This window comes from Brassica napus, chromosome C7, assembly GCF_020379485.1.
Source record: "Brassica napus cultivar Da-Ae chromosome C7, Da-Ae, whole genome shotgun sequence".
NCBI lineage: Eukaryota > Viridiplantae > Streptophyta > Magnoliopsida > Brassicales > Brassicaceae > Brassica > Brassica napus.
In genome coordinates, this window is record NC_063450.1 from 27,233,302 (window position 1) to 27,245,938 (window position 12,637).

Sequence of the window (12,637 nt, forward strand, 5' to 3'; positions counted from 1 at the left end):
CGGTGTGTGAATTGCCTCCCGGGAAGCACCATGTTGGTTGCAAGTGGATTCATACGATCAAGTATAATCCAGATGGCACGATTGAGCGCCATAAATCACGCCTTGTTGTGAAAGGCTATACACAACTTGAAGGGCTCGACTACTTGGATACCTTCTCTCCCGTGGCTAAGATTGGAACTCTCCATTTACTTATAAGCTTAGCTGCTGCCAAAGACTGGTCCATTACACAACTGGATATCAGCAATGCGTTTCTCAATGGCGATTTAGATGAGGAGATTTATATGCGCTAACCTCAAGAGTATGAAGAGATCACTGGCAAGAAGATTCCTCCTAATTCCATATGCAAGCTTCACAAGTCTCTCTATGGATTTAAACAGGCGTCTCGACAATGAAACCGGGAGCTCTCTAGTGTGATTCTTGGAGATGGTTTTACTAGGACACACTCAGATCACTCATTGTTCATCAAATATGTTGACAATGTGTTATTGGCAGTGCTTGTCTATGTCGATGATATTCTCATTGTTGCAAATGATGACGATGCCAGTGTGAGGTTTAAAGAAGTCTTGCAGTCTGCCTTTAAGCTCCATGATCTTGGACCGGCTAAATACTTCTTGGGATTTGAGATTGCTCGAAATAAGACTGGAATATCTCTGAATCAGCGCAAGTACACACTTGAATTACTTGAAGAAGCGGGTTATTTGGGATGTAAACCTCTCTTTGTTCCTATGGAACCAAACTTGAAGATGTCTGCTACATCTGGAACCGTTCTTCTTGATGAGGCTGTCTATAGGAGACTCGTGGGTCGCCTTCTATACTTAGACACATACGCGTCCTGACATCACGTATGCAGTCCACTAACTGAGTCAATACATGTCTGCCCCTACTGATACTCATCTGCAAGCAGCATATATAGTACTTCGTTACTTGAAGAATGATCCAACTCAAGGTCTGTTTTACTCTGCGAACTCGGCACTGAAGCTTACTGCTTACTCTGACGATGACTGGGCTGCTTGTTTTGACTCACGGCAGTCTATCACCGGGTACTGTGTCTTTCTTGGTGACTCTTTGATCTTGTGGCGGTCCAAGAAGCAACATAAAATATCTCGGAGTAGTTCTGAAGCTGAATACAGAGCTATGGCAGACGCAACTTGTGAGCTCATATGGTTATCTACGATCTTGACTGAGATTCATTGTCCCCCTTCCGTACCTGCTAATATATTTTTGTGACAATCAATCTGCTCATTACATTGCTTCCAATCCAGTGTATCATGAGCGTACGAAGTACGTTGAGATTGATTGCCATGTGGTCCGTGAGAAGCTACAAAGCGGGTTCTTGAAGACTATACATGTTCAGTATGCGCTCCAACTTGCTGATATTTTGACAAAGGCTGTTCAACCGGCTCCGTTCAAATCATTACTTGGCAAGATTGGAATACACAACTTGTGTCTTCCATCTTGAAGGGAGAGTATTAGAGTGTATCAGATTATAAGATTGATTGAACCGGTGGAATGTATAAACCGGTAGAGTAGTGAGTATAAATACATGTATTGTATGTAAAAAACAGTTGAGTTGAATAATACAAAAGACTTTTCTCGGTAACAAACTTTCTCTTGATTCCGTGAGCTCGATCTTTAATAATATGCCTAGTTATATCATTATCTCTCTATATACAAGTTGTATCTCCGTAACCTTTAAAGTAAATCAGATTTTTTGCAATACGATCCTCTCATCACCTTCAATAGAGAAAAAAAATAACGAGAAGAATTACCAAGTTTAACAATTTATATTATTCATTATAACGTGTATCCATAAGGTACTTTTGATTTTACCATCACAACTACTTAGTTATAGTTATGGTACTTCCTTTTTTTTTGGATCGGAAGTTATTGTACTTCCTTAAGTCTGTAGATTAGCACTAAATTTAGAACTTACAATAACATGAACTACTGGTTGTACAGAGTATAAATATACAACGACAGAACCAAAAAGAAAAAGAGTAGTAAAATAGATGCTTCGTATATTGATAACATGAAGCAGATGGTTATTATTATATTGGTCAAAATAATAATAATCAAAAGCAGAGAAATACACAGAAAATGCACAATAAATTAGCCAATCAAAAGAAGAAGAAAAAAACCCTGAAGGTGGTTGACAAAAAAAAAAAAAACCCTAAAGGTGAAACTCTCCTCTATTTTTTTATCCCAGCGCATGGTCGTTGTCAAGTCTCTGAGCTTTCCTTCGTCCGTAGTATAAACAGGGCCGGCTGAGGAGGGAGGACAAGCGGTGCGACCGCTCCGGGCCCAAGTCCGTGTCCCCCTGTATATTAATAATTAATGAGCCTAATTTTTTTAAAAAGTCTATAATTTTATATTAAAAAAAATTATAAATATAATAAATAAAACTGAAAAGGGTCCAAAAATATTTGATATGTATATAGTTTTATTTTTATCACAAAATATAAAAAATATTATTGATTAAATTTTAAAAATATTTTAAATATTATCTGAATATAAATCTTAAAGGGTAAAAAAAAAATATTTTGCCCATTGACCCATAACCAAGCCGCCCTGAGTATAAATTCTCTTTCCATTTTCTTTTTTTTTTAAAACCAAAAGAATAATCTTTTTTTGGTAATCGACCAAAAGCATAATTTATATTACTTTCGTCTAGATGGAACTCTCCTTTGTTTTTAACTCTCATCTGTTTTTAATCAATCATTATTAAATTTGAAAATATTTCTTCATTATTGGATATCGTATTACTGTTACATTTAAAAAAAACTTAATAACTAATAAATTATTTTGAAATCTCAAGAAACTATAGATGTATACTAATGTTTTGAATTTTCATATTTTATCAAAGACAGTAAAAAAAATTAAAAAAATACTATATTAAAAAGTAAATAAAAATTTAATAAATCTTATTTCAACTAAAATTAATAATTAATAATTTGTTTTTGATTTTTGATTTTTGTTTTTTTGTAGTGGTGAAATTATTGTCCTATACAGATTTTTTTTCTTCTACAAAGTTAGAATTTGTTGTCCATATATCACAACAACCTCATCCGTAAATCATTGAGATGAAAAAAGATCGTCGAGATAAAACCATAATAATAGCACAAAATATAAGTAGCTAGGGAAATTGACAAACCAAGTCAACTACGATCATGAATGTTTTACCTTTGCAACTTCTTTGATGAGATTTTCTTCAGATTATAATCCAAATCTATGAGATGATGCGATGCACGGATCATTTCTTCCAAATGTATTTATCTGATACAAAATTTGGACCCATATGTTCTTCATGTGTCATCTTTTTTTCTCTATTGAAGATGATGAGCAGAAGAGTTGGGGAGTTTTAGGGTCAAAATCACACGTTGTTGCATTGTATAATATATATATACTATTCTCTTTATTTTTCCTATATCGACGTGGATGAGAAGAAGGTGACTATAGCTTCTAAAGACCGACGCATCTCCTCTCTGAATGCGGTTATGGGACTCATTTGATAAAACGAAGTAATAAACAATCTCTCATGTTTGATTAATTTCGGGTCCAATCAAGTGATCTTAAGCGATATTAGGTTAGTTCGTTTGTCCTAGTGGTTCAATCTCCTGAGAAGTTTAAAATCATGTGTAACTCCAAAAGTTGGTGAATGAAAGTTGAGGATGAGTTAAAAAAATAAAAATAATAATAACTAGCAAGGTCAGCTCGAGGCACTTGAATATTTATTATAGAAAAAATATATTTTGCAGTTTGGATTATATACTGTCGAGTGTCGAATATCTTTGTTTTAACCGGTCTGGTTGGGATAGATAATAACCGATCTGGTTTGGTTAAGAAATCCAATTTTGTAAACAAGTTAAAATCTGTGCAGTCATATAGGAAAAACCTAACCGGAACCGACGTACATACTTGGGCCGGGTATGGGTTTTGGGTGCGGTTAATTCGATAATAGTTAAGGATTCGCAGCCGTCGTTCCTCAAGTCTGTGAAATAAGAGAGATCCGTCTGTCGGAGTTAGTTAGAGAACGCGAGAACGGAGAAACCCTAATAATCTACACGAAGCTTCACTCACTCTCTGCAGAGAAGAAGATTCGAGCTGTTTCCGTAAGTTTCCTTCTCTCTCTGCTTGGCGGTTCTCGCCGGTGTTTTTAAATTCGATTAGATCCGATTTGTGGTGTTAACATTGTTTATCTGTTTGATTTTGAATCCTAGGGTTTCCAGCGATGGCGAACTTGGGAGGCGGTGCGGAAGCTCATGCTAGATTCAAGCAGTATGAGTACAGAGCCAACTCCAGCTTGGTGCTAACCAGTGAGAATCGTCCTCGCGACACACACGAGCCTACGGGAGAGCCTGAGACTCTTTGGGGGAAGATTGATCCCAAGTCTTTTGGAGATAGAGTTGCTAAGGGGAAGCCTCAGGAGCTGGAGGATAAACTTAAGAAGTCGAAGAAGAAGGAGCGTGATGTTGTTGCGGATGATACTGTTTCTGCTCGGCAGAGCAAGAGGCGTCGGCTCAGGGAAGAGAGTGTGCTCACCGATACTGACGACGTGGTTTATCAGCCCAAGACTAAGGAGACGAGGGCTGCTTATGAGGCAATGCTTAGTCTGATTCAGCAGCAGCTGGGTGGTTTGCCTCTGAATATTGTTAGTGGTGCTGCGGATGAGATCTTGGCTGTTCTCAAGAACGACGCAGTGAAGAACTCTGAAAAGAAGGCGGAGATTCAGAAGCTGCTGAACCCTATGCCTGATCAGATTCATCAGGTTTTTGATCAGCTTGTTTCCATTGGGAAATTGATCACCGACTTTCAAGAGGGTGGTGATTCTGGTGGCGGTAAAGAAAATGTAGATGAGGGGCTTGATGATGATGTTGGTGTGGCTGTTGAGTTTGAGGACAATGAAGAAGATGGCGAGGAGAGTGATCCTGATATGGTACAGGAGGAAGATGATGAAGAGGATGAGGAACCTCAGAAAACTGGAGGTATGCAAGTGGATGCAGGGATAAATGAAGAGGATGCAGGAGATGCCAATGAGGGCACCAGTCTGAACGTTCAGGATATTGATGCTTACTGGCTCCAGAGAAAGATATCTCAGGCTTATGAACAGCAGATTGATCCGCAACAGTGCCAAGTACTAGCTGAAGAGCTGCTTAAGATACTCGCTGAAGGGGATGATAGGGATGTTGAGAACAAGCTGCTTATGCATCTTCAGTTTGAAAAGTTCAGCCTCGTTAAGTTTCTGCTGCGGAACCGTTTTAAAATTGTGTGGTGTACTCGTTTGGCTAGGGCAGAGGACCAGGAAGAGAGGAACAGAATTGAAGAGGAGATGAGAGCGTTGGGTCTGGAACTGGCAGCAATTGTGGATCAGTTGCATGCAACAAGAGCAACAGCGAAAGAGAGGGAGGAGAACCTGCAGAAAAGTATTAATGAAGAGGCCCGACGTCTGAGGGACGAAACTGTTGGAGATGGAGGTCGAGGCAGGAGAGATGTTACTGATAGAGATTTAGAGAGTGGTTGGTTGAAGGGTCAGCGTCAGATGCTGGACTTGGAGAGCTTGGCTTTTGACCAAGGTGGTCTCCTGATGGCGAATAAGAAGTGTGACCTTCCAGCTGGCTCCTACAGAACTCATGGCAAGGGGTATGATGAAGTTCACGTGCCATGGGTTTCTAAAAAGGTGGATATCGGTGAGAAGCTTGTGAAAATCACCGAGATGCCAGGTTGGGCTCAGCCGGCTTTTAAGGGAATGCAACAGCTGAACAGGGTTCAGAGCAAAGTGTACGATACAGCGCTATTTAAGGCAGATAACATACTTCTTTGTGCTCCAACTGGTGCTGGGAAAACCAACGTTGCCATGCTCACCATACTGCAGCAAATTGAGTCCAGTAGGAACGAAGATGGAACACTCAACCATGGAAAGTACAAAATTGTGTATGTTGCACCCATGAAAGCCCTAGTTGCTGAGGTTGTAAGTAACCTGTCTAATCGTCTGAAGGATTATGGAGTCACTGTGAGGGAACTCAGTGGGGATCAGTCCCTCAGTGGGAAGGAAATTGAGGAGACCCAGATAATTGTCACCACACCAGAGAAGTGGGATATCATCACAAGGAAGTCTGGTGATCGCACTTACACCCAGCTTGTGAGACTTCTTATAATCGATGAGATCCATCTTCTTCATGATAATCGAGGGCCTGTGCTTGAAAGCATTGTCGCTAGGACTCTGAGGCAGATTGAAACCACGAAGGAGAATATTCGCTTGGTGGGTTTGTCAGCCACACTGCCAAATTACGAAGATGTGGCCTTATTTTTGCGGGTTGATCTTAAGAAAGGGTTGTTTAAATTCGACCGCAGCTACAGACCGGTGCCTCTTGGTCAGCAGTATATTGGAATCAGTGTGAGAAAACCATTGCAGAGGTTCCAGCTGATGAATGATCTTTGCTATGAGAAAGTAGTGGATGGTGCTGGAAAGCAACAGGTTCTTATTTTTGTTCACTCGAGGAAGGAAACGGCAAAAACTGCACAAGCAATAGTGGACACCGCAATGGCGAAGGATACACTCAGCAGATTCTTGAAAGAAGACAGTGCAAGTCGTGAAGTTCTTCTGAGTCAGATTGAACTTATAAAGAACGGTGATCTGAGGAAACTTCTGCCTTACGGTTTTGCTATTCATCACGCTGGGTTAACAAGGGGTGATCGTGAGATAGTTGAGGCCCTTTTTGGTGAAGGGCATGTGCAAGTCTTGGTTTCCACAGCAACTCTTGCATGGGGTGTGAATCTGCCTGCTCATACTGTCATAATCAAAGGAACACAGGTCTATAATCCTGAGAAAGGAGCGTGGATGGAACTCAGTCCCCTGGATGTTATGCAGATGCTTGGTCGTGCTGGAAGACCTCAGTATGATGAATATGGGGAGGGTATAATTATCACTGGCTACAGCGAGCTGCAGTATTATCTGTCTTTGATGAATGAGCAACTACCTATTGAGAGCCAGTTCATTTCCAAACTTGCTGATCAGCTTAATGCTGAAATTGTTCTTGGAACTGTTCAGAATGCTAAAGAGGCTTGCCACTGGCTTGGGTATACGTATCTCTATATCCGTATGGTTCGTAATCCAACGCTGTATGGTTTAGCGCCTGATGCCCTTGTAAAAGACGTAGTCTTGGAGGAAAGAAGAGCTGACCTGGTACGTACTTAATCTGCTTTTACTTGTTATTATCTACTGTTAAAAATTTACTTGCTATCGTAATGCCTTAACTTAAGCTTTCCCACTGTTATAAAATTATTTGCTAACTTAAGCTATCTACTGTTAAAAATTTGTTTGCTATCGTAATGCCTTAACTTAAGCTTTCCCACTGTAGAAAAATTATTTGCTAGCTTAATGAATTAACTTAAGCTTTCCCACTGTCTAATATGTGCGCTCCATGATGAGCTGTTGTTATCAACTTTGCTTGCTTTTTATCCTTCAAGTTGATTACAAATTTAGTATTCATTTCATATTTTCTGAGAATTTGAATAAGAAGTTTGCATCTGATGAATTGATGTCATTTCCCTGAAAATGCTTTTCATATGTTTAATATTCTTGATGAACTCTTGAGCTTAATATGGGTAGCTTTGCCTCTGTCCACTATATGCCCTTGATGAACGGTTTGGATATCTTGTGCTTATCACATTGATTGTGAAATTGGTATTGTAGATTTCTCTGTGAGAATTTTTAGTGGGAAGTGTATATGATAACGACGTTGCCATTTGTTTGCTCTTTTCCCGTAAATGTTGTTCCTAGTATCAGTAGCTTTCTCATTGTATGTTACAACTCACAAGCACTCCATGATGAACCGTAGGATGCCTTGTTTCTCTCAAGTTGATCACAGATTTAATGTCATTGCTCCAAAGTTTAATTTAAAAAAAATATATCATTTATGGCCATCTGTGTGTAACGTTTACTTGAATCATTGTTCTTTGCAGATACACTCAGCTGCTACTATCTTGGACAAAAACAACTTGGTTAAGTATGACAGGAAAAGTGGATATTTCCAAGTTACTGATTTGGGAAGGATTGCTAGCTACTACTATATAAGTCATGGGACCATAGCTACGTACAATGAGCATTTGAAGCCAACGATGGGTGATATAGATCTTTATCGTCTGTTCTCACTGAGTGAGGAGTTCAAGTATGTGACTGTTCGGCAAGATGAGAAGATGGAACTGGCCAAACTTCTGGATCGTGTCCCAATTCCGATCAAGGAAACACTGGAGGAGCCCAGTGCAAAGATTAATGTTTTGCTACAGGCATACATTTCACAGCTAAAGCTTGAGGGTCTTTCTTTGACATCAGACATGGTTTATATAACTCAGGTTTGTTGCTTGTTCTCTCATCTCTACATTATTAAATTGCTGTGTCTGTTCTCTGGTTTGTTCCTTGTTCTCTCTGTTTTTTTCTCTCATCCCTCCTAGTTACGTTTTTAAATTGCTGTATCTATTCTCTGGTTTGTTCCCTGTTCTCTCTGCTTTCGTCTCATCTCTCTTAGTTACATTAATAAATTGCAGTATCTGTTCTCTCTGCTTTCGTCTCTCATCTCTTGGTTACTCTATTAAATTACTGTATCTGTTCTCTGGTTTGTTCCTTGTTCTCTCCGCTTTCTTCTCTCATCTCTCCTAGTTACATAATGTATCTCGTCTCTGTTGTGTTCCTTGTTCTCTGTGCTTTCTTCTCTCATCTCTCCTAGTTACATTATTAAATTTCTGTATCTGTTCTCTGGTGCTTACGTCTCATTTTTTATATCGTTTTCAGAGCGCTGGACGTCTTGTACGAGCTCTCTATGAAATTGTATTGAAGCGCGGATGGGCTCAACTGGCTGAGAAAGCTCTGAACTTGTCTAAAATGGTTGGGAAGAGGATGTGGAGTGTCCAGACACCTCTCCGTCAGTTTCATGGAATTCCTAATGAGATTTTGATGAAGTTGGAGAAGAAGGATTTGGTGTGGGAGAGGTACTATGACCTGTCGTCACAGGAGCTAGGAGAGCTTATTCGTAGTCCTAAGATGGGCAGACCGCTTCACAAGTTCATCCACCAGTTCCCAAAATTGGTTCTTGCAGCACAAGTTCAGCCTATTACTCGAACTGTTCTGCGGGTGGAACTCACAATTACACCAGACTTCCAGTGGGATGAGAAAATTCATAAATACGTGGAGCCGTTTTGGATCATTGTGGAAGACAATGATTGTGAGAAGATCCTTCATCATGAGTATTTTCTATTGAAGAAGCAGTATATCAGTGAGGATCACACCTTGAACTTCACTGTCCCAATCTTTGAACCGCTGCCACCTCAGTACTTTGTCCGAGTGGTTTCAGACAAGTGGCTTGGGTCGCAGACTGTGTTACCTGTATCTTTTAGACACCTTATACTTCCAGAAAAGTACCCGCCACCTACAGAGCTACTGGACTTGCAGCCCCTCCCTGTCACAGCGCTTAGGAATCCGAATTATGAGAGACTCTATCAGGATTTCAAGCATTTCAATCCGGTGCAGACTCAAGTCTTTAATGTTTTGTATAACACTAACGATAATGTGTTGGTTGCTGCTCCAACGGGAAGTGGGAAGACTATATGTGCTGAGTTTGCTATATTGAAGAATCATCAAGAAGTACTCCTAAGGCAGGAAGATGATACTAAAAGGCAAAGTGGACCTGATGCTACAATGCGTGTTGTCTATATTGCTCCAAAAGAGGCTATTGCTAAGGAGCAGTTTCGCATCTGGGAGAGGAAGTTTGGGAAGGTTCTTGGTTTACGGGTTGTTGAGCTGACCGGGGAGACAGCGTTGGATCTTAAGCTGCTGGAGAAAAGTCAGATAATTATAAGTACTCCTGAGAAATGGGATGCTCTGTCTCGCAGGTGGAAACAGAGAAAATACGTACAACAGGTTAGTCTTTTCATTGTGGACGAGCTTCATCTAATTGGTGAAGGTCAAGGTGGTACAGTGCTGGAGGTGATAGTCTCTAGAATGAGATATATTTCTAGTCAGGGTGATAATAAGATTAGGATTGTTGCGCTTTCTACTTCCCTTGCAAATGCGAAAGATCTTGGGGAGTGGATTGGGGCCAGTTCTCACGGCCTATTCAATTTCCCTCCTGGTGTCCGTCCTGTTCCACTGGAGATCCACATACAAGGAGTGGATATATCCAGTTTTGAAGCCAGGATGCAGGCAATGACCAAGCCAACCTACACCGCCATAGTCCAGCATGCCAAGAACAAGAAGCCGGCTATAGTTTTTGTCCCAACCCGTACACATGTCCGCTTGACTGCTGTGGATCTGATGGCTTACTCTCACATTGACAACCCACAGAGCCCTGATTTCCTGTTAGGGAAACTAGAAGAACTTGAGGATTTTGTTGATGAACTGCGCGAGAAAACATTGAAGGAGACACTGCGCCATGGTATTGGGTACTTGCACGAGGGTTTATGCAGTCAAGATCAGGAGATCGTGACACAACTCTTTGAAGCTGGACGGATTCAGGTTTGTGTGATGAGCAGTTCATTGTGTTGGGGCACTCCATTAACTGCACATCTGGTGGTGGTGATGGGGACGCAGTACTACGATGGAAGGGAGAATTCACACTCAGATTATGCAGTCTCTGATTTGCTTCAGATGATGGGGCGTGCTAGCCGACCTCTACTTGACAATGCTGGAAAGTGTGTGATATTCTGCCATGCTCCTCGAAAAGAGTATTACAAGAAGTTTCTTTATGAAGCCTTCCCTGTGGAAAGTCATCTCCAGCATTTCTTGCATAATAATTTCAATGCAGAAGTGGTTGCTGGGGTTATAGAGAACAAGCAAGATGCAGTTGATTATCTTACATGGACTTTGATGTACAGGAGGCTTCCCCAGAATCCTAACTACTACAATCTTCAAGGAGTGAGCCACAGACATTTGTCTGATCACTTATCAGAGCTGGTTGAGAACACCTTGTCTGATCTTGAAGCCAGTAAGTGCATTGAGATAGAGGATGAGATGGACCTCTCTGCTCTCAACCTTGGGATGATTTCATCCTACTATTACATCAGTTACACCACCATCGAGCGCTTCAGTTCTCTTCTGTCTTCTAAAACCAAGATGAAGGGACTTCTTGAGATCTTAACATCGGCTTCAGAGTACGACATGATCCCAATAAGGCCTGGCGAAGAGGACAGAGTTAGGAGGCTCATCAATCACCAGAGGTTCTCGTTTGAAAACCCAAACTGCACAGATCCTCATGTGAAAGCAAACGCTCTTCTTCAGGCTCATTTCTCGAGGCAAAGCATTACCACGAACTTGGAAATGGATCAGCGTGAGGTCCTTCTATCAGCAACCAGACTTCTACAGGCGATGGTGGATGTGATATCAAGCAATGGCTGGCTGAATCTTGCTCTGTTAGCAATGGAAGCAAGCCAGATGGTGACTCAAGGCATGTGGGAGCGTGACTCGATGCTTTTGCAGCTCCCTCACTTCACAAAGGACTTGGCAAAAAGATGCCAGGAGAATAACATTGAAACCGTATTTGATCTTGTGGAGATGGAGGATGAAGAACGCCAAGAGCTTCTCAAGATGAAGGACACTGAGCTCTTAGACATTGCCAGATTCTGCAACCGCTTCCCAAACATTGACCTGACTTACGAGGTTGTGGGCAGTGAAGATGTGACCGCGGGGAAGGAGGTGACGTTGCAGGTGATGCTTGAGAGAGACATGGAGGGGAGGACGGAAGTGGGAGCTGTGGATGCACCCAGGTATCCCAAGACCAAAGAAGAAGGGTGGTGGCTGGTTGTGGGGGACACCAAGACGAACCAGTTGGTTGCCATCAAGCGTGTATCCTTGCAGAAGAAAGCGAAGGTGAAGCTCGATTTCCAAGTACCGAGTGAAGCAGGAGAGAAGTCGTACACACTCTACTTCATGTGCGACTCTTACTTAGGCTGTGACCAAGAGTACGCTTTCTCCGTTGATGTCAAGGAGTCTGGCGCTGAAGATCAGATGGAAGAGTGATCTTGTGTTTCAGGTTAGTGTGTTTTTAGTGCATTTGTCAGATAAAACTTGGATTTTGGTAGTTTGAAAGTTAGAAAATGAGACATGCTTTCTTTTATTTGCAGGCGTGCTGTGGATTCTGGAGAAGAGCATTCTCACTTTTATGTAATATGTGTCCTGAGTTTTAGACCAAAATTGTGCTTCTGTACTGTTTGTTTTTGTTTTGTCTGGACCAAAATCGAAACAGTAGACGTGTCAAAAACTCGTTTCGAGTTCTGTTTCTCTGAAAGCTGGAGATTTGAGAAACGAATATTAATGAAATGCAGCAATTTTTATTAAGGGACAATAGTGAGGCCACGATGTTGTAGAGACGTATTGAAAGCAGCACTGGGCAGTGACTGAAGTTCTCACTACCATTTCTTCATCAACTATTTATAAACTTGTAGTATGAATCTTTCATAAGCACTTTAATCATCCGACACACTTGGTGTTTTGTCTTTTTCTTTTGCGATGTTACTTTTGTTGTTGTTCGAGTTTGGAAAGAGAAAAGACAGAAACAAGTATTGGACTATAGAGTGCGCATCTTCAATTTTGTTAGTTACACTTAAAAGGAATGAAATCGTTAAAAATTTTATATTATGGGGAACGGGAATA

General features: G+C 41.1%; 1 protein-coding gene across 1 annotated transcript; it reads left to right on the plus strand.

The window, feature by feature from the left end:
• Positions 1 to 3,887: 3,887 nt before the first annotated feature.
• LOC106399072 (DExH-box ATP-dependent RNA helicase DExH12-like) lies at positions 3,888 to 12,322 on the plus strand. The gene is made up of 5 exons (XM_013839549.3): positions 3,888 to 4,109; positions 4,218 to 7,180; positions 7,960 to 8,349; positions 8,786 to 12,017; positions 12,109 to 12,322. Exons 2-4 carry the CDS (start codon positions 4,229 to 4,231, stop codon positions 12,002 to 12,004), a joined length of 6,561 nt encoding a protein of 2,186 aa, XP_013695003.1. The 5' UTR covers positions 3,888 to 4,109; positions 4,218 to 4,228; the 3' UTR covers positions 12,005 to 12,017; positions 12,109 to 12,322.
• Positions 12,323 to 12,637: the final 315 nt, after the last annotated feature.

What these genes read in the sequence shown, in the direction of transcription:
- LOC106399072 (XM_013839549.3), top strand. Translation starts at nt 4,229, where the DNA reads ATGGCGAACTTGGGAGGCGGTGCGGAAGCTCATGCTAGATTCAAGCAG. An exon ending in AGGAAAGAAGAGCTGACCTG is followed by an intron (nt 7,181 to 7,959) that starts GTACGTACTTAA and finishes TGTTCTTTGCAG; the next exon opens with ATACACTCAGCTGCTACTAT. An exon ending in ACATGGTTTATATAACTCAG is followed by an intron (nt 8,350 to 8,785) that starts GTTTGTTGCTTG and finishes TATCGTTTTCAG; the next exon opens with AGCGCTGGACGTCTTGTACG.